Below are 25,026 nucleotides of genomic sequence, written 5' to 3'. Positions count from 1 at the left end.
GCTAAATGTTTCAAAATAAGAAGTATTTTCAGAAATGCAGTTGGGCCTTAATTGAATAGTAATTGGCAACTTGTAGGTTATGTGATAGAGATTATGTTTTAAGACTATTTTGTAAATATTTTATTGTTACTATTTTAACTTTTTCTACTTTCATTCATTCATTTTGTGAAGACTACACTTTAAAAAATTGTTCAGTGATTTGATATAGGCTCTAGAAACAGCCAATAAATGCCTGTCGCCTTGAAATGAATGATTAGAGGGGAAATAAGGTGATCTCAAACTCTGTGAATGCTACTTAGAGCTAAGATATATATATATATTTCTTTTATACATAGCTACTTCTTGTAAAATTTTGGAAGCACACATATATTTCCATGCATATTTCTCATTTCCCTTTAAAGACAATTTAAGGCAACTCATTATTAAAACACCAGAAAGGCCAGTTATGCAATTTTAAGGACAACGACAGAAATTTCTTATTCGCTATGAATAGAATTTTCCGTGCATAAGAGGTTAGTCATAACTGATGCCAACGACTAAAAAGTCATTTTTCTACATGCATTTTAAGTGCAGCATGAGAAATGCATTTTTTGAGAAAAGGAATATATTGGTTTTTTTTTAAGCGCAGTCATTTAAGACAAAGCTAAAAGAAATAGTAATATTAGTGTGAACTTCAGTCATGCCTGCAGGTTAGTGTTGCTGTAAACTGAAGGCAGAGAACAATTTATATGGTGTGTTTTCCTGAAAGTGTCCTCTGAGGGCTCAAGTATGGCCGCATACCTGCATTTGCTCTCTAGGGCCACTAATGCCAACCTCAGCCCCATTCAGAGAGCAAAAACCAAAAGCATATATTGGGCATTGATTTTACTGGCTTCATCAATGCTGCAGCCTGGATAGTCTGAGCAACCCATGTCACTAGATGAATTAAAATTTTTGTGTGTGTTGTGTTATCCAGTTCAACCACCTGCACAGACTGAATCGGGCAGGTATATATGGACTTGCTCCTTCACTTCCCGACTACTGAGAACTTGTTTGAAACTCAATCATGAAATTGGTTGATCACGTACAAAAATGTCATATGGTTTATTCACCATTTTCATAGGCTCAACCCTATGCTGAAATTGACTTCAGTTGGTAAAAGAAGAGAACTAACATTTCAGTTATAGTGCAGCTTGGTCAGGATCGCATTGATTTGACCTCAGTATAATGAAGTTTATTACATTGTAATTTAGGGATTTGAAACACTGAGTTTCAATATTGGGAGACTTGGGCTCAAAATAGTGAACCTTTTCAACAAGCATTTATAACTACTCGACCTTACTGTGTGCCAGGCATGGTGCTAGATAGCGGAGAAGTAAACTATGGTCATCTCAGAACTTACAGATATACCTTATTTTACAGTTGTAATTAGTATTACATTTTTTTCTGTTATTAGTGTTCTTATATACATGCATGCTTGTGTATATAACTTTATTTAAGCAGAGACTGTGTCTTCTATTTCCTAGTTTCTTTATCATTCTATTTAGGGGCCCGTGTCTATTGAATAGATAGGAAATAAACCCTAAGCAAAAAACAATTATCTTTTTATAAATTTCTGGGACAATTTTAAAAGAGCTCTTGAACTGATGCTTTAAATAAAATAGTTTTCATGGACTCTAGTCACTGTGGAGATCATCATGGGTCACCATGACCTATTCCTGTGACCTGGAAAGGTAGATACCATTGAGATTTCTTGACATTGACTTACTGGCTTGGCAACCTGTAAGGTTGATGATACACTCAATTACTCTCATACACCTGGATAGATCATTAGACAGAGAACTAACTTCCCTGGTGTGTATATAAACTTGGGGACATGCTTCCAGAAGCGACTTGTCCAAAAACCACTCACCAGATTGTATTTTATCATTTGGATCTAGCCTTGTATATATTTTTAATGATAGCTGTGGCTTTAAACATTTACATATTTTCATATGAAAATACTGGTCTTTTAATAATGCTTCAATTATGATGAAACCATTGAAAGAACCGTAACTAATAGTAAGACCCAGGGAAATGAATATATTAGCATCTCCAACTTACTTCTGATTCAAAAGTTGTTTATTAATGGTGTAGTTATTGCTTGGTAAGTAGCCACTCAAAATTCCACCTTGATGAACAATCATTTGGTAAGAACAAGAAATTCAGAAGCTAGAGCAAATAGTGAGGGGGCACAGGAAGAAAGGAAGGATAATAGAAGCATTTTTTTATAATTTTTTTAAGATTTCTGTACTGGTACCTGTTTTTTAAGCAGATCCTCTCATCTCTGTTTTTCCACTCCCCTCTTCCAAATTTAGCTAGATTGAAAGGCACCAGCTTACAATGACAAAATTATGAGTGGCTTATTTTTATCACCATGTTTGAATTAAAATGAAAATGTAAAAGAAGGGCATTACATACCTGAATCTCCTTGACTTTCCCTGAATTTTTATAAAATTAAATGTTATTGGTCTTCAGCAAAAGCAAGATCTGTGTTACTCTAATGTAGCATTTTATCTGAGCCTCGCGGAGTCCTATGGCTCAAGTTAGTGAGCTTACCATTATGCTAAGCTCAAAAGAGTGCAAGTAGATCCATTTTACTCTGCTTCTCTGGGAAGATGCATATATTATGTATATATTTATTCAATAGCGAAAGAGCATTTTAACTTTTAATCCAATTTTTTTTAATGTTATTTAGAGTGGTGTTGGGAAGCTGTTGAATGTGCAGAAATAGAGAAAAGATACAGAGGAAAATGGAATATGAAGAAGGCAAAAACTAAGAGAAGCAAAAAAAAAGGATTGTTCAGAGTTGCCAGTATGAGGGAAGGGTAACAGCTCCTGATTCTTCTTGCTACTCAGGAAGTCTGATTAGGTACTCTTGGGCTTTTGTTCCTTTATCTAATGAACATTTGTTGAGCATGTACTCTGTCCCAGCCCCTTTTCTGGGTGCTGGGGATATAATATGTAGTGGGGGCAGATGTATTTGGTAGTCATTGCCTTTTTAGCATCTTTCTCCTGCTCTTTTACTCCACTCCTTCTTTCTGAGTCTGATATCACAAAATTGTCTGACTTATTTTGAGGTAATCCTCTGGCCCTGACTGTAGCTTATGGAAAGGTCTGCACACGGAAATCATATATCAAGTGATGGCTGACCATCCACAGCAGGCATCATAAACTCAGATGTCTCCAGGGGCCAGGAGGGTCACACATATATGAAAATGGGCCAGGTATCATACGCTAGGCATGATGGGCATTTTGGCAAGATAGAGGGTAGATATTCCATCTTAAACTTAAATTCAATATTTTTAAAAACGGGAGGGTTAAATAAAACATTGTGAATTGACTCCACCTATGGACCCCTATTAGTAACACCTGATGTAGATCGTTATTCAATGATCCTAACCTGTTAGAATTGATCCAGCCTAACCCCCAACTTCCTTCCTCTGGGCTGATTGATGTAGCTGAGGTCAGAGGAATGGGTTTGAGGTTTCCCAAAGTCACTATTTCCTGATGTGGCAAGACAGGGCATTAATTTCTTTCCTCGTAGGTTGGAATTCAGTTTCTAGAGAAGATTTGAAAAGGATCATCTGAAGATGATCTGTTTCTCTGACAGACAAGAAGAGATATTATTGCTCATTTTTATTCCAGTGTGTGCAGTTATCCACGAGGATAACCCAGTAGATCTCTCTGCCTCCAACTCTTTCTTTCTTTATACTTATTTTCCCCAAGTGGAAAAGTTCCTTTTCAAGTGGCTTCTCTTCCTTTGCAAGTATCCATAAGAACGCAAATTTATTTTTATGTAAGAGCTAGAATGAGTGGGATTACCCACTGGGCTCTGATGGTGCAATGAGAATTAGGTGCTGAGATGGGATGATCAGAGACTGTCAAACATGGAAAGCTACACCAGCCTTTCCACGTTTGCCTCACCTGCTTCCTTACTCCTGACCGGGGGCTGGTTTTCATTTTTGTGACTGCTGCCTGGGCCTTCCTGCCCTGGGATAGGGTATGTCTGCCTGCCTCAGAAGGTCACTGTGTTCTGGACGGGATCCTCAGAACGGCAGGGGTATCAGTTATAAATACACACAGAGATTGCATAATATTTCACAGCTCTATAATCTGGTCAATATTTACTCTCTTCTCTGCTAAGTGAATTTGTTTCTTTTGCTTTTGAAATAAGCTTCAAAATGAGAAAAGTCACTCCAAACACCTAAGAGTTATGTGTCTTGGTGATTAGTAGGATTTATTAAAGATGCATGCACTCCAAACTTCACAATCTTAAAGCTTTATGACCTGCTTCGGCCTGGAATTATGAAAGGTTTGGGCCGAATATTGTGCTTGTGTTCAAAGTAGTTCACATCCTGTGAAAACAAAGGGTTAAAAAAGTCCCTCAGTGGAAGACTAATATATATATATATATATATTTAGATAAAATTAAATGAACAATAATCGTACAGAAAGGATTATTTACCACCAAATATTGACATGACTAAGAAGGGTGATGATGGAACCAGAGCGATTTCTTCCTTTTAACCATCTATTCACTAAATGTTCGGGAACTGGCAGATTGGACTCCAGAACACTAGAACCATGTTCTAGATGCTTGTCTTTAAGATAAAAATCTGATCGTGCCTTCAGGAAAGTAAAAATAAAACAGCAAGAGCTGGACTTTTGAAAGGAAGAGAAGCCATACTATCACCATTAAGAACATGGTGGCCAGAAACCAAGTGGAGTACTTACTTTTGAGGTGAGCTAGGAATGAGCCCCCGCAGCTGCCCGTGAAGCGCATCTTGTATATTGCTGGTTGAATAGAGCCCAATGGGTGAGTTATAGGAAGCGCTCACTACCTGTCTTTTGTCATCAATGTTTGCTGCTGCAACAAAAGGCTGGGCCCTTCTGTTGTACCCGGCACCAATGGGTTTGAACTCCTGTACAACGGCAGACAAAATACACAGAGCCACAGAATGCACAACAAAGCCGTTAACGCGCAAATCAACAGCATCGCTCTTGTTAATCAAGGTTTCTTTACCACTACGAGATTAATGGCCAGGTTAAGGGAGGACTGCATTCGCCGTGAACTTTACATGTGCTGTAATCACCCACCAGATGTTCAGGTGCAAAGGAACTGACCTTATTTGAAATATTATAAAATAATTTGAATATTATACCTCTTGTCTGCTCCCTACTGACTTCTACATCTAGAGCTTTTAAGAAATTCTCATAAGACTCATTTGAATCCAGAAATTTTGTGTCAGAAGTGAGATTTTTGGCTTAGAAAATTATTCTACTTAACATTTTCTTAAGTAGAACTTATATATGCTTTCTCTTCTAGTAATATCTTAAAATTTCCCCCATTTTAGAAAACGGGAGAATAAAACAATCAGAAAGGGAGTGAGCATTTATGAATAAGTGTACTGAATCATTATAGCTAATCCAAGTTTTTTTCTTAATTCCTACAACAAACAAAATTCTTAATTTGCATTAAGATATAACCTTAAATTTAGAAAAAATAATAGGAATTAAAAGACTTTCCTTATGAAAGCAGGAATAACATTTATAGAAAACCCTCCCTTTCTATTGTGATGATTTCATGTTGTGCGTTCATGTTTACTCTAATCCCAGAAAGACTTAAGTCAGCAATTTAGAGAGAGCTAATTTATATGATTCACAAAAGGATTTTCACTTCATTGCTTTGGGAAGAGGACCAAACGTCACTCCTAAACCTGGGTGTGAAACATGCCTGAATGATCGGAAACTCTGTATTACTGTCTTCTAATGTAGGAATCACGTTTTCCAGTTTTTATACAGATTTATAATTTTGTAAAGTTCATTAAACTTTTTTTGTCTTCTAAGCAACAGGAGAAAACCAAAAGGGAATGCTGAAATACACACAAGCTGATTCTCTTTCCAAATCTTTTCATTTGGCAGAATTAGTAAGATCAGTCTTTACAATATTTTTGCTCACACATTCACATCAACTTCCTTTACTTTTGACTGTGCCACCAGTGTTTCACACGGTACAAACATTTATGATTATTTGGAATGGTTAATGGAGACTCTTTTGATTAAAAGAATAAAAAGGTCTTGTAATATTCATATCATTTTTTTTTCTTGTCATTGTAGGTGAGTAAGATGTGGGATGGTGCTTTTAAGAAAAGAGATTGTATTCCTCTCTTAGGGGTGGAACCACAGTTTTGCATGGTGATTCCAGAGAACACCAGTGACTTCCTTTAGAGACCCAAGCAGCACACTGCTTCCTTTTGGTTCTCCTGAGCAGGCAGTTGTCACACACACTCCCTATTCCCCCTTCTAGGCCTGTTGGCAAAGCCCACTTAAAAAATAGTTATGACAAGGCAAATGGGGTGCCTCTTGAAATACTAGCCCTGCAGCGTCTTTGACTCCAGCTGCCCCAAATCTCATGGTACCTGAAAATCTGTGATGTGGTAAAGAGGAGCTTTTCTCTCAACAACACTGGGCAGCAAAATTTAACAGCCTCCTGAACTTGAAAAGAAGGTCTGAGTTGAATACAAAGCCTGTGATTCTATAGTATGATTGAATTGACTAATATCTTATTGATTCAGGTTTTTTATCTCCAGAATAATGACTCACTGCCTAGAAGTTGGTTGGGTGACAATGTAGTTGCTGATATAAGATAGCAGAATGACTGAAACAGCCAAATATGGCTTTAGAAAAATGCTGAATCCCAGAACATGTGAAAATGTGTGCAAACATTTATATACTGGTACAATCTGATTGCTTTGGCTGATTTAATAATGAATTTGGAGTGGCTGTGTTTTATGATTAACCATTATGATTAGCTGTTATTATGGCATGAAAAAAGTGAATGGCAAATAATTGTAAGTAATGACAATGGCCATAATTCAAGCCTTTGCTTCTCTTTTGGATATGAAAGAAGACAGAAGGCTAATTGCCTAATTTAGTTACGGTGGACTATAAATTTATCTCTCAGGTTCATTAAAAGAGTGAATCAGGAAGTACTGAAGGAATCAAGCTGTGTGGAATTTAGCTTTTGTTTTTTTTTTTAAACTGAGAGTGATATGCCTTAAAGATCTTGGTATATAGAATTGAATTTACAAAAATTAGGAAAAATAATGGGATGGCTTTATGGGGGAAAAAAATCTCTGCCCTTATTTCTTCTGTCTTAAAATTATAAATAAACATGATTGGCAACTGTCCTATAAATGAGGCATCTTCTCTGAAAATATTTGTGCAATAATAGTCTCTAGTAGTACTTCCAAAAAGCAGCACATAAGTTAATTAGCTCCAAGCTTTTTCTTTGCCATTTTCAGTTTTAGTTACATATTGCAAAAGTCACAGAAGTGTAATTTGTTAAAATAAAACTCTATTTTCCACTCAGATCATAAAAGGAAGTGTTTCTAATACAGGCTTCAAACATTTGTATTTAGCTTTTGCGAAGCATTAGTTTATGGGCTGCTGTAGTCATTCCAAAAAAAGCACAATGAAGTGTATACACTAAAGGTAAACAAAACATTTAAATATGGCACGGAGAGGCAACATTCTATCCAAGTCTTACATCATTGTTGATGGTCAAACAGAATCAAAAGACAAAACCAACGGGAAGTTTGCTATTCCACTTTAATTCCTTTTTATATTTTCCTGGAAAATCATTAGTAATGGAAAATACTAGTAAAAAAAATTATGTAGCAGTTAATAGAGTCCAGCTCTTGTGTTTATTCTACTCAGACAAAAGCATCTAAATGATTCTTATGTCTTAAGAATCCAACAAATAATCATTGCAGTTAATTAGATTTTTACATATTATTTTTAACTGTTAGGAGCTCATATTAAGGAGTAATATTCTGAATTAATGGAATGCTAGAGCTGCCAGAATCAAAGCTAAGTAACTTGACAGAGATCCGCTGCCTTTGGGAGAATATGCACCTCTTGACAGCAATCTCCCACGTCCTTGAAATGACCTCAGCAATGATGTCATTCTAAGACAGTTCACCTTTCAGTTTCTTACTTGGATAAACATTCGGTCTGAGAATTGAGACAAAAACCAGCTCCAACAGATACAACATGTTTGATACATGTGTGATAATATACAGATCTGTTTATTTATAAGAAAAAAATGCCTGTGAAATGAGGGAAACTATGTCAAGTGATCATATATTTGATCAAGCCACACTGAGTAAATGATGATATTTTATCGTGTTTGGAATTTATGAACAATCCCTGCCCCCCTCCTCATGCTCACCCCTTAAATGAAAAATAAAGCCACCCTTATAATTATTTTTTCTTCAGTGATCTGTTTCAAGTGTTCCCCATATCTCACTGGGGAAGAGTTTGGGGAACTGGGGATTTTATGAAAATTTGTCTTGTGTAGGCTGCCGTCCAGTTATGAAAACATTGTAGAATAAAGTTATTTCATGAAAATATGACAATTTCAACCCATACCCCACTTGATTGTGCATATAGTATGTCTTTATTATCAAATCTTTTATGGAAAGGATGCAATCCTTTCTCATTTAGAGAACAGCATTTTTATTTCTGAAAAGCATCTTTCCTGCCTTGTGGTAACTGCATTATAATTTTGAATTGTTCAGCGAATATTAAACAAAGATGAGGGTAATGTTTTATTGGAGAATATAAGCTTTGAAGAAGGACAGAGAACTCTAGCACATACCTTTTCTCTAGAGCAATGCATTGTATAGAAAAATGCACCTGCTCATAGTCCGTGTTCAGGACTGTCTGGAAGGAGTTTATCCAATGGCCAGGGGTTGATCTAAACAACCTCTAAAGTTTCTTTTAAGCCTAAGATTCGAGTCTAAATTCATAAAACCAAAATTTAGCTATTTAATAATAGCACGGAAACATGGAAAAATCTAGATATTAAAATTTTATATCATTATTGCTATAACTGTGTCAGAAAAAGTTCCCAAAGCCTAAACCTATTCCTAGGGGAAAAAAAATGGAAAAAATACACTAACATTTTATTATTTGTGGCTGTACTCGGATGGTAGGATGTAATGGTTTTTTTTTTTCCCCAATGACTATATATTGCTTTTAAAATGAAAAATAGTATTTAAGTTCAATAGCAAAGGTCGGATAACTTACAATAGAAGTTTGACTTGGGTTGAGAAACAAGAGCTCAAATATTGTATTGCTCAAGAGCATTTTACTATTCATATAAGACAGCATTTTATTTTACTTTATTCTATTTATTTATTTTTTTGGCCGCACCACGTGGCTTGTGGGGTCCTAGTTTCCCGACCAGGGATTGAACCCGGGCCCTTGGCTGTGAGAGCACGGAGTCCTAACCACTGGAGTGCCAGGGAATCCCCTCATATACGATGGCATTTTAAACATTCAACGGTATTTGTTTTTCAGACTGACACACCTTTGTTGTCCAGAAGGGGTTGCTTTATTTGTAGAAAGAAAAGACATCTCTTTGCATAGCTTTGTATTAATTAAAAAAAAAAAAAGAATACATACATAACCACAGTTTAGCCTTTCTCCAATCTCAGCCTACAAGTTACATTCACTGTTTGATATTTATCAGTGCATTTTGTTCTAGTTTGTGCTATAGGATTTTCAGATAGGAGAGGTTATGCTGAAATTCAGCTATATTTTGTGGGGAATGTCCTGAAGTGCCAAGTCATGTGAACTGGTCATGCATAAATCTGAGGTTCATAGGGGTAGGAATATTTTGGTCCTTTAGGGGAAGAACTGAAATGGTCCTTATCTCTGAGCCCTTCAAACACCCACCTCTTGGAGAGGGTGCAAGTAAGAAATTAGTCATGACTCAAACTAATGGAATGTTCAAAAGCTCCATCTGACTGACTTCTGTAGCCCTTAACCCAATTTTCACCTTTTTATTTTTTAAACCTATCTCATTCTTTATCTTTTCCCCCTTTGCAGTATCATAAATATCCATACTGTCTGACCCCAAAATTCAGGACACATGGGCTAATAAATGATTGACAAGAGGCCAGAGTATTTAAAATCTGGATTATCTTTTAAAATTAATTCTCAGAATAACCATAGTCATAAATTAATACTCCTAAATCTGCAAAAGGGGCCTCTTCTAGAGCAAAGCTCAGACAATTGCCTTGAAAACTCCAATTCTGGAGAGATGTTAGCAAAACACAGGCTCCAATCGTGCATGCTCTAAGCTCACCCCGTGCTGAATAAAATACGTACTTGCTGAGTCACCCACATGCCAGAGTGGGCGCTGCAACATGATCAGGGATCACTGGAGATGTGGTACTTTTGTCAAATATGTGTAGTTGGTCCCATATCTTAGCATCTCGTATTGATGAAACCGGGTTTCAAAAATTAGGAGAAATTGTGAATGGAAATGTGAAAAAGGGTGCAGTACAATTTTGGATGTGTACTCTATATCAGGGGTCCCCAGTCCCCAGGCCGCCGACCAGTACCTGTTAGGAACTGGGCCGCACAGCAGGAGGTGAGCGGCGGATGTGTGAGCGAAGCTTCGTCTGCCGCTGCCTATCACTCGCATTACCGCCTGAAGCATCCCCACCCCGGCCCCGCCGTCCGTGGAAAAATTGTCTTCCACGAAACTGGTCCCTGGTGCCAAAAAGGTTGGGGACCACTGCTCTGTATGGAAAAAGGAAACTCAGAATTCTGTGAGGTTTGTCCTAGTGATGATGAGAGATTGGGGAGGTCAATATGTGCGTATACGTGAGCCTTAAATTTCCCTTTTCTGTCTTTTAAAGCACCACGTGATCTCTTTCTCGTGTGTTGCCTCTTAAATGATGAGTTGATGAGGGTTGCAGGAGGCAGGTAGGCTTGGGCATTCCTGCCAAGGGCTGTCTACAGGTGACAGCTCTGCCTGGAGAACTTTGTTCTTATTCTTCCTGCAGTCTTTCTTCTATCAGGAAGATGTCGATTAGAGACATTATTCGCCCACCCACCTTGGATGTTGGGGTAAGCACCATCAGCATGCAGAGCGCTTCTCACCACATTGATTACCTGTCTCGTCCATTTTACCTTTTACTCACCTACCCTGAAGAGCGGCACTCTTACCTGACCTAAATATCCCCCTCAGCTTTCGTGATTTCTTTGCCTCGTGTGCAGCCCCTGGGGGTGGCAGTAGAACACCAGTCTGAGAGTTGGTTCCCAGGACTGCGGTGTTCAAATGAAGTTTATCTTTAGGACCTCCAGTTCCTTTCATTCACTTGTCAGCTATTTAGTGAGCACCTGCTGTGTGCCATGCCTGGGGGACTCAGAGCAAGGAGAACAGACACAGCGGTTCTGCCTTCATGAATATTCCATATATCCTGCTCACTCCCTTTGGGGCCTGTTTTCTCCTCCTTTTGCTTTTAGTGATTTTTAGGCTCAGACTCTACCTTCCCTCCAATCAAAAGTCTAGGACAAGGATCTAACAAACTCATTCCCTCTAAAAGTTAAACTACTTAGTATGTTTTTTTCTCCTGGGGTTGGGGTGAGGTATTTATTTTAACTGAAAATGAGGTTTTGATCCAAAGTAATTTGTAATGACCCTTGGATAGTGATGAGGAAGACATTACTGGTCTCCAGGAAGCTCTGTGCCGCCATCTATCTCACTGTCAAGAAAGGCCAGGAGGCCTTCTGATCACAGGCTGTTGGGAGGGGTGCCATGCCCAACGACAATGAGAGCACCCACTTAAGTGAACATCTCTGAGAGCACTTCACTGTGCCAAGTTCTTTTTCTATATTATTTTATTTAAATCTTTAGAAGCTCTATGAGACACATGTACATATGGACTCTCCATGTTTTTACCAAGAGTGAAATGAATGGGGGCTTATGGGTGCAAATGGAAAACTTGAAGGACAAATTCAGGAGTTGATGGTCCTGAAAGGGGAAATCTTGCTGAAGCATAGATTATAAATATACTTTCAGTTCGTTTTCATTAGATGTATAGAAAAACTACACTTTGGGAATATCTAATCAGTTTAGTAGGGATACTTGTTTAAAAAGGGATATTCGATTTATATATCTCTGTCTCATTAAACTTGGGGAGCTGCTGACCAAGCACAGGTTCTAAAATCCTTTTCTTGATTACATTTCCCATATAGCACAATCGAGGGTTGGTCTAATTGCAGTTTTTTGAAGGTTTTGAAAGTAGACATGGATAAGCATCAGATTATTAGATTAATTTAGCTCATTATATAGAGTTGCCTGAAGGGAAAATCCTTTATCTTTTGTAATTCAGCAGCCCAGGCAGCATATCATCATGATTACATAATGCAAAACTCTTCTCCTTGAGTAAACTTAATTATAGAATGCCAGAACTGATAATCAAAGAAGGATGTAACATAAGAGCTGGGTGAAGACCTTGAGGAATTGAAGTTCACAGTAACTATTAGATTAGAGACACCTGTTTCAAATGGTTGACCCTGTTTTTGTTTTGCTTTGTGTTAACATCTTAAATTTCTTGGATTACCTCATGGTCATTTGGCAGATGTCCATCATAAAAAATGAAAAAGTAAGTGGACTATACATAGATACAGCTGACTTTTTCCTGAGGAGAACATATTTGTCTTTTAACAAGGTGTTTGCCTAGGCATACTTCTCTTTCTTTCTTGATGTAAGAAGACACAGATAATATAAATTAATCTCGGAGAGTAAAGACAACCACTTTATCAGGTGGCTTATTCCAGTTTTTTTAATATTTGCCACTTTTCCCTCTTGGAAGGTATCCACATCATTTAAAAGGAAACGTAATGTGAACATTATTTACTCCAAAATTCATACCTGTGGTTCTGATTCTAAGTTGATTTTGAAAGGATGAGCCTTTCCATCTTCAGTTACCTGTGGAGACCATAAGCGAGTTTCCGCCCTGTAAATAAAACAACGTTTGTAAACCCCAAATTCTAATGGTACTTCCAGTTTTAGTATACTTTAATTTCCTATGTTTCTGAAAATACTAACAAACCCTTGATACTTTGAGCAAAAGCAATATTCCTTGCTCATTATCCTGTATTGTCTTATTGAATTAGTCTTATGTTTTTAGTGTACTTCTGGGAAGACTTGAATGGATCAAAATTGCTTGGAGGACCGCTATGGACTGAATGTTTGTGTCCTCGCCCCACACCCCAGGTTCAAATGTTGAAATCCTAATCCCCAGTGTGATGGCCTTTGGGAGGTAATTAGGGTTAGATTAAATCATTAGAGTAGGGCTCTCATGGTGGGATTAATGACCTTATGAAAAGAAGAGGCATGAGATCTCTTCCCTCTCTGTGTGAATGCACCAAAGAAGGCCATGTGAGGACGTGACCGGGAAGCGGGCTCTCACCGAGAACCCAACCATGCTGGCTCCCTGACCTTGGACTTCCAGCCTCCATAACTATGAGAAGTAAATGTTTGTTGCTTAAGCCACCCAGCCTATGGGATTTGATTGTAGCAACCTGAACTAAGGCGAGGACATTGTACAGTGTCTGGAGAAAGTGGGTCTCCAGTGCTTGTGGGAAGCAGTACAGGACAGGGAGATTCTGGAGGCACACCCTGCAGATGACCACAGGACAAACTGGATCCCTAGATCTCCTCAACTTCCTTCCTGTCCTACCTGGGGCACCACAGGAGGCAGTGAATGAGTTGTCAGGTGGATCTGCTGTTGGCATCAAGGAAATGTGCTTTGCCCAACGCTTCTCATGTATCTACTTGGGATCATGTGGCTCCTACGGGACTATGTGCTTGACAGGAACACAGGTTATGCATAGATAGGGAAAGAGTCAATTTCACCTCGTGAAATGGCAGATTGGCTGGCTGATTGTACCTTTGGACCACAGCAGGGAAAATTGTGAATACAACAGCAAGAGGATAAACACACATGCTAACAGCCACTATAACAAATCATTATTTTCACAATTCAGTTTCAGATCACGAGTCTGATGGCAATAGATCAATTTCCTAATGTTGTTTTTGGTCAGAAATGTCTCATTGTCTAAAACCTTCATGTACATGTACCCTCTCATACCTTGTGGGATTCTTCTAGGCTGAGTTCAGTACAAAACAGCCAATAGCATACAGGATATTAGCAACCAGATTTTAACATGATCACATCTTGGCAAGCACGAGATTCTTTTAGGAGCATCTCTAAATTCCACTCCATGTTCTCTACCGTGTTTAGAACAGCAGTATAACTGGACATGCTGTTCGGTGTTTATGTGGCCAATACCTTAAATGGTTCTATTTTCATGGTCAACTAACTGCGTTAGTACAGGAAAAAAGTTATTTTAGCCTCTTTCATTACTCTGACATTCCAGAGGATTCTTTTTAGAAATCCTTTGTTAACAGCTACTAGATTAACTGACTTCAGTGAAGAACAGACCAAAGTGGCTGATACATTAAAAAAAAAGCCAGTCAAAATTCTGCGTCCTGTGACACTCCTTCTCACTGGGAAGATGAAATCATTTATACTTCTGGTGCAGGTTCTTCCACAAAACAGATCGAATTTTAACACCATTAATTAAAGAGCACCTGTCAATTTTGAGACACAGCTGGCGTGCTGCTGCTTTAATCCTGTCCTGTGCATCAGCATGAGTCATGGACTCAGTACCGAAGCCATCAATAGCCAGGATGACATCTCCGGGACACAGGTTGGCAGCTGCCGCCTTGCTTCCTGGAGTAATCTGGAAGAGATCATCGCACGTTTAAAATCAACACCCTGCGGCATCTTGAGTTTTGTGCCCAACGTTTATATTTCACCTTGGTAACATTTTAAATGCTTCACTGGGCAGGACATATTAAATCTCACTTAAAGTAACTCTTGATTGATCAGTTGTGCTACCTCTATTTTCCCATTATGTGAAATAATTTTGTTTCTTACTAACCACATTTCCTCCATCATGACATCTCTGATTCTCTTTTAAAACACCTTCCATAACTCCCTGTTTGGATCATATTTTCTTTGCTTTAAAGAAAATCATTTGTTTCTTAGGATTTTTTGTCACCCAGAACTCTCTATTTGGGAATAGAACTTTACTACATCTGGGGAGCCTTAATATTTGAACTGAAACTACTTTAGCATCCCTATAATGCGCCTGGGATATAGAAAGCTGGAAAGAGAATCACTCTTGTATTAACAAGAAGCAGCCAGATAATATGCAAAATTATGACTTTTCGTGGACTCTTCAGAGAGCCGAAGTTGCAGGGCAACCAACTAGCTTGGAATCTAAGGAAAGACGGGAGTCTCCGAGGAAAGACAAGCATGGGCTCACCTGTACCAGAGCATGGAGGAAGATGGGGCCAAATGTACTAGTTGTTAAGAAGAGTTTAGCTAAAATTATGAACAAATTGCTAAAGGCCAAGTATGAGTTAAGCATTGAGAGTCTAGAACCGGTGGGAACCACAGATACGAGAGAAGTTTGTATCTACTCACAGTCTTTCCTCCATGAATGAAGAACAGATGGAACAAATAGAAAACAACTAACAAGATGATAGCTTTGAATTAAACCATACCAATAATTACATTATATGTAAATGGCCTAAAAACACATCACGTTCTGTTTTTTAACAGAGTTTGTCAAACTAGGTAAAAGAAAAAAAACACAAGATCTAACCTTATGCCATCTACCAGAAATCCATGTGGGTTTCTTTTTTGGAGGGGAGGTGGGGAATGATATGAGAAATGATATGGGGGGAAATGATATGAGAAATGATATGAGAAAAAATGGTTGTTAAATGTTTAGAAAGTGGCATATCTGAAATTATTTCAGATATTTCAAATTATTTCAACAAAAACATGTTGAGTATACAGTTAAAGGTGATGATTGTTCTGATGGCTATACCTACTCCCAGTTTTTCTGGGTAAATCCGAACTATTTACAACTGCCTAATAGTCCTCACCTGGCCTCACGCTGCCTGCTTCTCTAACATCATCTTACACCATTCTCACTCCCCCGCCCCTCCCAATCCACTGCTCTACAGCTAGTCCGATTTCCTTTTAATTCCTCAAATAGGCCAAGCTTGCACCCTCTTCTGGGCTTTGTGCACACTGTTAACTTGCTCCTGAAATGCTTCCCCTGACCCTTCACCCGGTTGCTTCTTCTCCTCCTTTTGGTTTAGGCTTAAATGTCATGTTCTCAGAGAGACCTCCCCAGACATCTCACGTAGTTTCTCCAGCCCCCTCCCCACTGTTACACCCTATTGTCTTCTTTTATGAAGACAGTTTGTACTTTCATGTTTGTTTATTTACTTGGGTAGTGTCTGTTTTCCCAACTGGAAGTTCTTGAGGATATCGATAATATTATGTATATTCCTAATGCTTCACAGTGTATACTCAGTGTTTGGAATTGATGAATAATTACTTGAAAACTGAATGAAATGGACATTTAACTCAGAACTTGTGAAACAAAAATAACTAGTCCTTATATACCCAAAGATTATGGCTATTAATGTCAACCTGTCATTGTTCCTTTTGCAAGTTCCCACTGTTTAGATCAGAATAAGATGTAGAACTTGACTTAAACCTCAAACTGCTCCAGGAGTAAACTAGATCGTTCCTAATGTTTAACTTGAGGATCAGTCATTAATTCATTTTTCGTCTCTTTGCTTAATCTAGTCATCAATTCGATTTAAGTGGCTCTAAGAGAGATCCAAGATTCATATAAATGAATAAAATTGCTAAAATGACAAATTCTCATGGGTCCTAGATCTTCAGTCTCATCACTAAAGTGTTTATTGTACTCATTTCATGTCTGTGATCACCTCACTGTAGCAATCATGATAATTTCCAGAAGGGACAGATGATGGGGGCTGGGTGAGGACAACTGGAGATCATTATATCTCAGCTTTTAGGAGGCATTTCGTAGATGTTTTTCCATTTAGAAATTCTCCCACACTCAGAACTGTTAGAAGAATAAAAGTTTCCATCCCCAGTGTGACTTGTAGTGCTAAAAATAACCTCAAACTTTTAATTTTCTCTAGCTATAGTTCATCAAAATCAGTACCATCTATTTTTAAACTTCTAAGACCAAAATGCTTTTCTTTGAGTTAAAACATGAGAAAGCATGGCTCAATGTGTTTGCTTTTAAAGCCTCACCTAGCTTTTCTAATATACTTTAATTTGCTTTATATATAATACTCGATCTAGGTTTAGAAGAGCCTAACATTATTTCTTAGCTCTGGTTCAGATGAGTGGAAGGTAGGGTTGTATGTATCTGTCTATATAAATTTTAAACGGAGATATCTGGGGTGCTGAACTTAGATACTGTATATTACTAAATGTTATTAACAACGTTAATATGGAAGTTAATAACTATTTTATATTTATGCAAAGTATTACATTTGCAAAGCTCTTTCTAATAACTCTCACCATTACAACTCTAAGACAGTCCGGAGAAAGAAGACTGCTTCTCTTTTTCAGAGAACCTGTGGCTTCTCACTAAGGTGGTTGCAGTTGAACAGCTATGTCACCAGCGGTTTCATTAGCTAAATAGGAAAAGTGGTCGATAGTGGTGCCAGAACCAACTTCTGACTTTGCGTTCAACCTGGCGGTGATGTCCTGGGCCCTCCACATTAGGATTTGATAGGAAAGAAAAGAATCTGTAGAGAAATGGATGAGAGACAAGGAGAAAACACGATCCTTCACTTCTTAGTTCTCAAGTTCAGCTAGGGTAGTGATCAGCAAATGGCCACTAAACTGGCCTGGTTTTTGTAAGTTAAACTATCTGTTTAATCATAAGAATGTATTATTTTCCAGCATGACTTTATATTATTTCATTGTAGTTTATTTATATTACTTTATATTATTGCTCACAGTTTATTTTTAACATTTTCCCAAATGATGAGGAGAGAGAGCTAAAATGAGGCAAAGAGTTTTTCAGTGGATTCTTCATTTTTTAGTTTCATTAGGGTCTCAAATGTCAAAAGCATTCGAGAGATCATGGGAAATAGTACTGCTGTCAATCACTTAGCACATCTTTTCTAACTTGTCTGATTAGAAGGATCACCGAGCATCTTTGCTTAACATAAAGATTCCAGTCCAATCCAGATGCCTGGAATCACGAAACAGAAGCTGTAGCAGAGGAACTAGGGAATTTGTGTTTTTAACAAGTCCCTTAAGATGATTTCTTTTTCACATCAACCAATTACTTGGGTTTATTTGGAAAAAACTAACTTAAATCACAGGTAAAGCATCTATCAATGTCCTATTAACTGTGGGAAACATGAGGGAAGTCCAGAATATCGCCCTGGTGGGATTTCTATATTAAGAATAAAAATGGTTGAAATAGTTATGGAGAAAGACAAGTATATACAGAAGGGCTGTCCTGTGGGGCCTGGATCTAAATAATAAGAAATCCCATTATTCAGTTGTTCTCCATGGCCTACAAATAAACTTCAGTACCTCACCTGGCATCCAAAGCCCTCCAGCACCTGGCCGCAGTCTACATTTCTAGTCCAATCAGTATCTCTGCAAGTAGCGCCTGGGCATGGGTATGTTCAGCTTATCTGGGTGAGGCTCATGTGCAGCCACAGGTGAGAACTATTATGGTGGTGTTATACTGTTGGTATTGGTATCTTTTAAGATGAGAAAACTGTTGCTTAGAAAGTATAAGAAACTTGCTTAGGGTCACACATCCAGTGAAAATTTGAAATTCCTCGTGGGTCTGTCTAACTCTATAGCTCAAGCTCCTCCACTATCCCAAAATGCCACCCCTGCAGGTACTCTCTCTCCCCTGACTCCACCCATCTCTTCGGCCATACTTTTTTCATGGAATCCTGGACAAGTTGTATCATGGTAGTTTGCGTTCATATCTCTTCTGCTGATAACATGAACTTCTCAGGGGAGTAGAAACCCATTAAGTGATGACTGTATCCCGCACAGTGCCTTCCACATAAAATACCTTCTGCACTTAGTAGGTACTTGTGGGATGTATGAATGTTGGGAACAGATGAACCAGTGCTCCCGTGCAGACACGTCTTTGTCAAAACACAAGTAAGTACAGTCACCCCTCTGAATCCGTGGGTTCCGCATCCAGGATTCAACCAACCGAGGGTGGAAAATATTTGAAAAAAAATTCCAGGGAGTTCCAAAAAGCAAAACTTGAATTTGCCACATGTTGGCAACTATTTACATAGCATTTACATTGCGTTAGGTATTAGAAATAATCTAGAGATGATTTAAAGTATAGGGGTGGATGTACCTAGGTTATATGCAAATACCATTTTATATAAGAGACTTGAGCATCCTGGGGTTTTGGTATCATTGTGGGGGGTTGGGGGCATAGAGGAGTGGGCATCCTGGAACCAATCCCTCAAGGATACCGAGGGCTACCTGGAAAAAGACTGTATTCAACTGTAAACATTTCTTTCTAAAAGTTCAAATTTCAAATATAATTTATATTAAAGTACTATTCAGTGTTAAAGCCTACAAAACTTAAGAATACACTAACATTTTCTATGTTGGCACCCAAGTCCACACATAGCATTCTCGGTTAACAGTGATCTTGATCCTGGGTGTGGTCTGTATAGAAAGGAGGGAAGAGGAACTGAGTGGGAAGGGACATGGTGGCATGAGATGTGTACAGTAGTTTTACATCGTGTACACAAAAGAAGCTTGTGCTTTATTCCAAATTGGACCATTTATGAAAACAAACCATCTGTAACTTGGCTGTGATAGTAGATCCACCTTCTGGGTGGTCCAAACGTTTAAGAAAGAGAGAGACTCCTTAGAACCTTCTTGCCAGAAGAAAACCAGCTGCTCGCTTAGAGATGTGACCCTTAAACTTTATTCTGTGGAATGCCTAGGCCAGTTGTATATGGTGTTTGCAGTGGCAACGCCCTGCTGCAGGCTGAACAACTGGAACTTAAATTCATATTGCACGAAGTAGAGCACACCCTTGCCTAGAAACTGCTTTCCTACAAATCGTGTCACAACCAATGGCTCAAAAAAGTTTTCGGGATTGTCTGGTGTTTGATTTACCTTACTTCTCACGTTTTTTATGATGCAAAGTTTCACCCAGCTGATTAATTGGATGGTAAACAATTGTAGGGTGGGGACCCTTTGTCCTAATTTTGTGAATTATAATTTCAGCTGATGGAGGGAATTACTTTGTAAATCCTGCCCCAGCAGAGGGTGGAGCAGAGGACCACGGTCTAAGGAGCATTTCTATAATCTGCTTTTGTAGAGTGTGAGGAAGGGAGGGGAGGGCGTTGCTTGTAGGACAAAAATTGATTCAGTTGACTCGAGAACTATATCTCATTCATGGGACTTTTTGTGGTGTCAAGTGCAGGCATTGGCATTTTCATTCTTTGTATGCTTAAGAACTTATGTAAAACAGACAAATCAATTAACAATAAAACAGTTCTCCTTTTTCTTTATTGTGGAATACTTCTGAGGACACAGTTTGCACCTATTATGAAAATAAATTTATGTCAAAAGTGAACAATTTATTCACTCTTATTATGTCTATTTGTATTCTGTGACCTGTATGAGGTACTAGACACTGTACTTGGCACTGAACAGCCCCCATATTTGCCAGTTGTTGCCCTGAGGGGGGAGCATTCCATCTGTGGGATACAGATGTTCTCAACCATCTGTGGTACAAGGCATGTTATAAGGAGAGGTTGTAGGTCAAGAGCTACAGTAATTAAATGGATGAAATGATGACTGCTCGAAGAAGGCTGGAGAAGCGGTATTTGAATGGGTTTCCACAGGCACAGAGGACAGTGGAGTGGGTGGGGAAGAGAATTCTGGAGAAAAATGATAGCGGGGCAACGCCATGTTACAGAAATCATAAGTGGTCCAGAGTATGGGCACCACTACCTATTTATGGAGTGAGAGGAGGAAAGGAGAGAGGAAATGAACTTGAAAACTTGAGCTGGGAGAGAGGGTGAAAGCCATGAATTTCATGCTACAGACCACACATTTTATTCTCTATAAACTGTGGGTGCCACTGAAGGATTTTTAAGAATGGGGAAGATAGGAGCAACGAGCAACCATCTCAAAGATGGCTGGTAAGAATATGCAGGGTGAATTGGAGAGGGGAGACAACAGCTAGGTGTGAAATTAGGAAACCTTGCCTGGGGACAGCGGTAGAAAAAAAGGAAAGTGGTAGATCTGAAAGATGTAGCATCAGTAGGACCAGGGGATGAGTTGCATGGCACAAAACGCCTGTTTGGAAATATCTGTACAATAAGCAGCATCTTTCACGTGTGTGGGCTTCAGGATGCAGGCTTTGGAGGCAGGTCGACCTGCGTCAAATTCTGCCCTGCCGCTTGTGGTCATCGACAGGTTAATGAATCTCTTGAAGCCCCACTCTTTTCATCTGCAGAAAGGGATATTACTGCTACTACTCTGATAGGATTTGTGTGAGATCTAAGTGAGTGCATATATAGGGCTTAGAAGAGTGCATAGCAGGCAACAGAGTATACTAACACACATACAGTCTCATTCACTACCTTTTAACACAGTATAAAAATATTAATAGAATTATTCTACTACCTAATTACAACACTGATAGTTATGTTTGTGTAATATTTTTTAGTCTTTTTTCCAAATGAGTTTTAGTATTCTTATAATTTCAGTGGAAATACTCTCAATTAGGTGTTCACTAAGGCAAAAAAGTTCACATGAACGTGTTTTCATTTATTCAACAAGAATCTATTTATGTGAATGGCTTTGGGTACACTTGGAATACAAAAGAGTTTAGTTCACCCGCTCTCCTTGAGTTAAATTAAAGAGAAAAGCCGTAGTCAAATGAAATTATCAGATGTGTTCGTGCACTGTTATTGAACCAAGTGTCAATATGAGTGATACAAATTAGTTATGAGTTAAAAATTCAAACGGAATTGGCTTCCCAAACAATAACTGTCATCAGATCGAATATATTTACCGATAGCTCCTGCAGTCAACTGCAAAATGTTAAGTTCTGCTTTGAAATAAACACTGTTTATAATGTCAACAACTCAACATTTCAAACATAAGACTAATCATATTGACATGTTCCACAGTAATAGTGAGATACTTCTTTTATAAATCACTGACAGGATTTCTGTGACAAAATTATTCCTTTAAGGTTTAATATAAATACGGTTTATCCTTTGTAAGGATTCAAGAGCTTATTTCATTTAATATAAACAAATGAACACTATACTTCAGAAACTTTAAAAATATTTCTTCGTAGAGATAATGCAAACTGTTTCCTTTGGTAAATCCATAAAAGGCGTTGCTTGGCTCAGGTCACTGAACCATTTTCTGCCTAATTTACTTACGAACATTTTTGGGGTATGTTAAGTTTTCATGTCTCATATGAAAACACATGTCAGATATGTTTATATGTTTTCAAAAAATGTAAAACAAAGCTTGAAATGTTCCATGGTATGCATCTGTTCCATGGATACATGTTTTGAGATATTTTTAAAAGCCATTCATTCTTAGAACTCGTAAGTAGAACAGAATTTTAAAAGTATTACCTTGTTCAAAGCCTATGTGAGGATATCAGATTATAAGGTATACATTTATAAAATATAGTTTAAGCAGTAAGGAACAAAATAAAGCATAGTAAAGGTATAAATATTCTGAAAGTTTATGTTTTAAAATTAGGTTTAATAGGCTTTATATGTGATCATTGAAATAATAATAATTTTCTGTTAAGACAAACACATGTTGGAAAAAAGGTCAACTAGACCAACTAGACATTTACTGACGACAGATCCTGAAGTATCCATTTTCTTTTTTCTTAATTAGACAATACTTTAGAGAATATTAAGTAAGGAAAGCTTGACTTTGATGGTCAAGTATTCAGAGTTATTAGGCTGAGGATGGTTCTCCATCAGGTGAATGAAACTATCTGACACATTTTCTTTGTAGTTTGAGTTGTAGATGATGATTTCTAAGCCAAGTTCCAGCTTTGGAAAATATTTATTCAAAATGCTTGGAAACCTAGGAATACAGATTAGTGACATTGTCCCTGTCTGGGCTGATATGAGCGCCTCCAACTTGGCCAGCCGAGGTCTTGCCCTGCGAACAGCGCCCTGCTGAAGTTTTCCTCCAGACAGGGAAAGCGCTCAGTTGCCTGTCTCTCTCCAACAAACAGCCACCACTGTCTCTCCTTCTCTGGACCCCATCTCATTTGTTATTGAAAGGAGACCCGGAGGGGAGGGCGAGAAGGCAGCCCACCTCGCAGCCTCGCCTTCTCTGAGCACAGGGAAACCACGCCGTCCGTTCTTCTCTCCTCGGAAAGTTGCTGGAGGCCAACAGGTTGCAGACAGAGACCATTGGAACTGACTGGATTAATTCTCTAAGCTGCTCTGCATCCTCCAGACCTAGTTTGCCAAGGTGCTGCCCTCCCTCGAACCGTGAACCCGAAGCCGAGGCCCCACCCAGCGCACCCCAGTGCCTCGCTGGCCACTCTTCTCTCCAGGGGGGCCCACGGCACGCCAGAGTCCCCGACTTGCAGCAGAAGAACGGAAAACACCTACCCTGGTGATGATCAAGGGCTGGTTGAAGTCTATGCCCCCCGAGAGTCTGAAGCCCCAGGGCGCAGGGCCCGGCAGGACCACGTTTTGGGGCATGGTGCCTCCTGGCACGGCCTTTCTGGGGCGGGGGCGCAACGAGTGTCCCCGAGCGGAACAGCCCACTCTGCTCCCGGGGCAGTGTCCTCGCCGGACCGCGGCCGGGGAGCTTTATCCCCGCTCCCGAGTGACGTCACTGGCCTCCCCTCCTCCCCCCCTCCTCCCACCAAGGAGAGCTCCAACTTTGGAAGAAAGAGACGCGCCAGACCCGCGGGAGTTTACAGACGCGCACCGGGCCGGCGCAGCCTCCCAGACCTCTCGGGCGGACGCTGAAGGAGGCTTCGGGTTACATCTCCCACCACTCTCTCTCTTTTTAACATCTTTATTGGAGTATAATTGCTTTACAATGGTGTGTTAGTTTCTGCTTTATAACCAAGTGTATCAGCTATGCATATATCCCCCCATATCTCCTCCCTCTTGCGTCTCCCTCCCATCCTCCCTATCCCACCCCTCTAGGTGGTCTCAAAGCACCGAGCTGATCTCCCTGTGCTATGCGGCTGCTTCCCACTAACTATCTATTTTACATTTGGTAGTGTATGTATGTCCATGCCACTCTCTCACTTAGTCCCAGCTTACCCTTCCCCCTCCCTGTGTCCTCAAGTCCATACCCTACGTCTGCATCTCTATTCCTGTCCTGCCCCTAGGTTCTTCATAACCATTTTTTAATAGATTCCATATATATGTGTTAGCATACGGTATTTGTTTTTCTCTTTCTGACTTACTTCACTCTGTATGACAGACTCTAGGTCCATCCACCTCACTACAAATAACTCAGTTTCATTTCGTTTAATGGCTGAGTAATATTCCATTGTATATATGTGCCACATCTTCTTTATCCATTCATCTGTCGATGGACACTTAGGTTGCTTCCATGTCCTGGCTATTGTAAATAGTGCTGCAATGGACATTGTGGTACATGACTCTTTTTGAATTGTGGTTTTCTCAGGGTATATGCTCAGTAGTGGGGTTGCTGGGTCGTATGTAGTTCTATTTTTAGTTTTTTAAGGAACCTCTGTACTGTTCTCCATAGTGGCTGTATCAATTTACATTCCCACCAACAGTGCAAGAGGGTTCCCTTTTCTCCACACCCTCTCCAGCATTTATTGTTTGTAGATTTTTTGATGATCGCCATTCTGACTGGTGTGAGGTGATACCTCATTGTAGTTTGGACTTGCATTTCTCTAATGATTAGTGATGTTGAGCATCCTTTCATGTGTTTGTTGGCAATCTGTATATCTTCTTTGGAGAAATGTCTATTTAGGTCTTCTGCCCATTTTTGGATTGGGTTGTTTGTTTTTTTGATATTGAGCTGCATGAGCTGCTTGTATATTTTGGAGATGAATCCTTTGTCAATTGCTTCATTTGCAAATATTTTCTCCCATCCTGAGGGTTGTCTTTTCATCTTGTTTATGTTTTCCTTTGCTGTGCAAAAGCTTTTAAGTTTCATTAGGTCCCATTTGTTTATTTTTGTTTTTATTTCCATTTCTCTAGGAGGTGGGTCAAAA

The 25,026-nt window shown here is 39.1% G+C and overlaps 1 protein-coding gene across 4 annotated transcripts in view; it reads right to left on the bottom strand.

Annotated features, from left to right (window-relative positions):
* The window catches only part of PDLIM3 (PDZ and LIM domain 3), a 29,714-nt gene extending 6,193 nt beyond the window's left edge, over positions 1-23,521 (bottom strand). For 2 of the 4 annotated variants that reach the window (XM_065899825.1, XM_065899827.1), the window contains exons 1-4: positions 23,429-23,521; positions 14,483-14,634; positions 12,758-12,842; positions 4,309-4,376 (exon numbers count right to left, since the gene is read on the bottom strand). In XM_065899825.1, coding sequence (XP_065755897.1) covers positions 4,309-4,376; positions 12,758-12,842; positions 14,483-14,634; positions 23,429-23,521 — 398 coding nt within the window. Of the gene's footprint in view, positions 1-4,308; positions 4,377-4,755; positions 4,944-12,757; positions 12,843-14,482; positions 14,635-23,428 lie in introns of all 4 variants that reach the window. The other 2 variants (XM_065899826.1, XM_065899828.1) reach the window with 2 other exon arrangements.
* Positions 23,522-25,026: the final 1,505 nt, after the last annotated feature.

Source organism: Phocoena phocoena, chromosome 21, assembly GCF_963924675.1.
Source record: "Phocoena phocoena chromosome 21, mPhoPho1.1, whole genome shotgun sequence".
Classification (NCBI taxonomy): domain Eukaryota; kingdom Metazoa; phylum Chordata; class Mammalia; order Artiodactyla; family Phocoenidae; genus Phocoena; species Phocoena phocoena.
The sequence above is the reverse complement of the archived record's forward strand: the minus strand, read 5'-3'. Positions and strand labels throughout refer to the sequence as shown.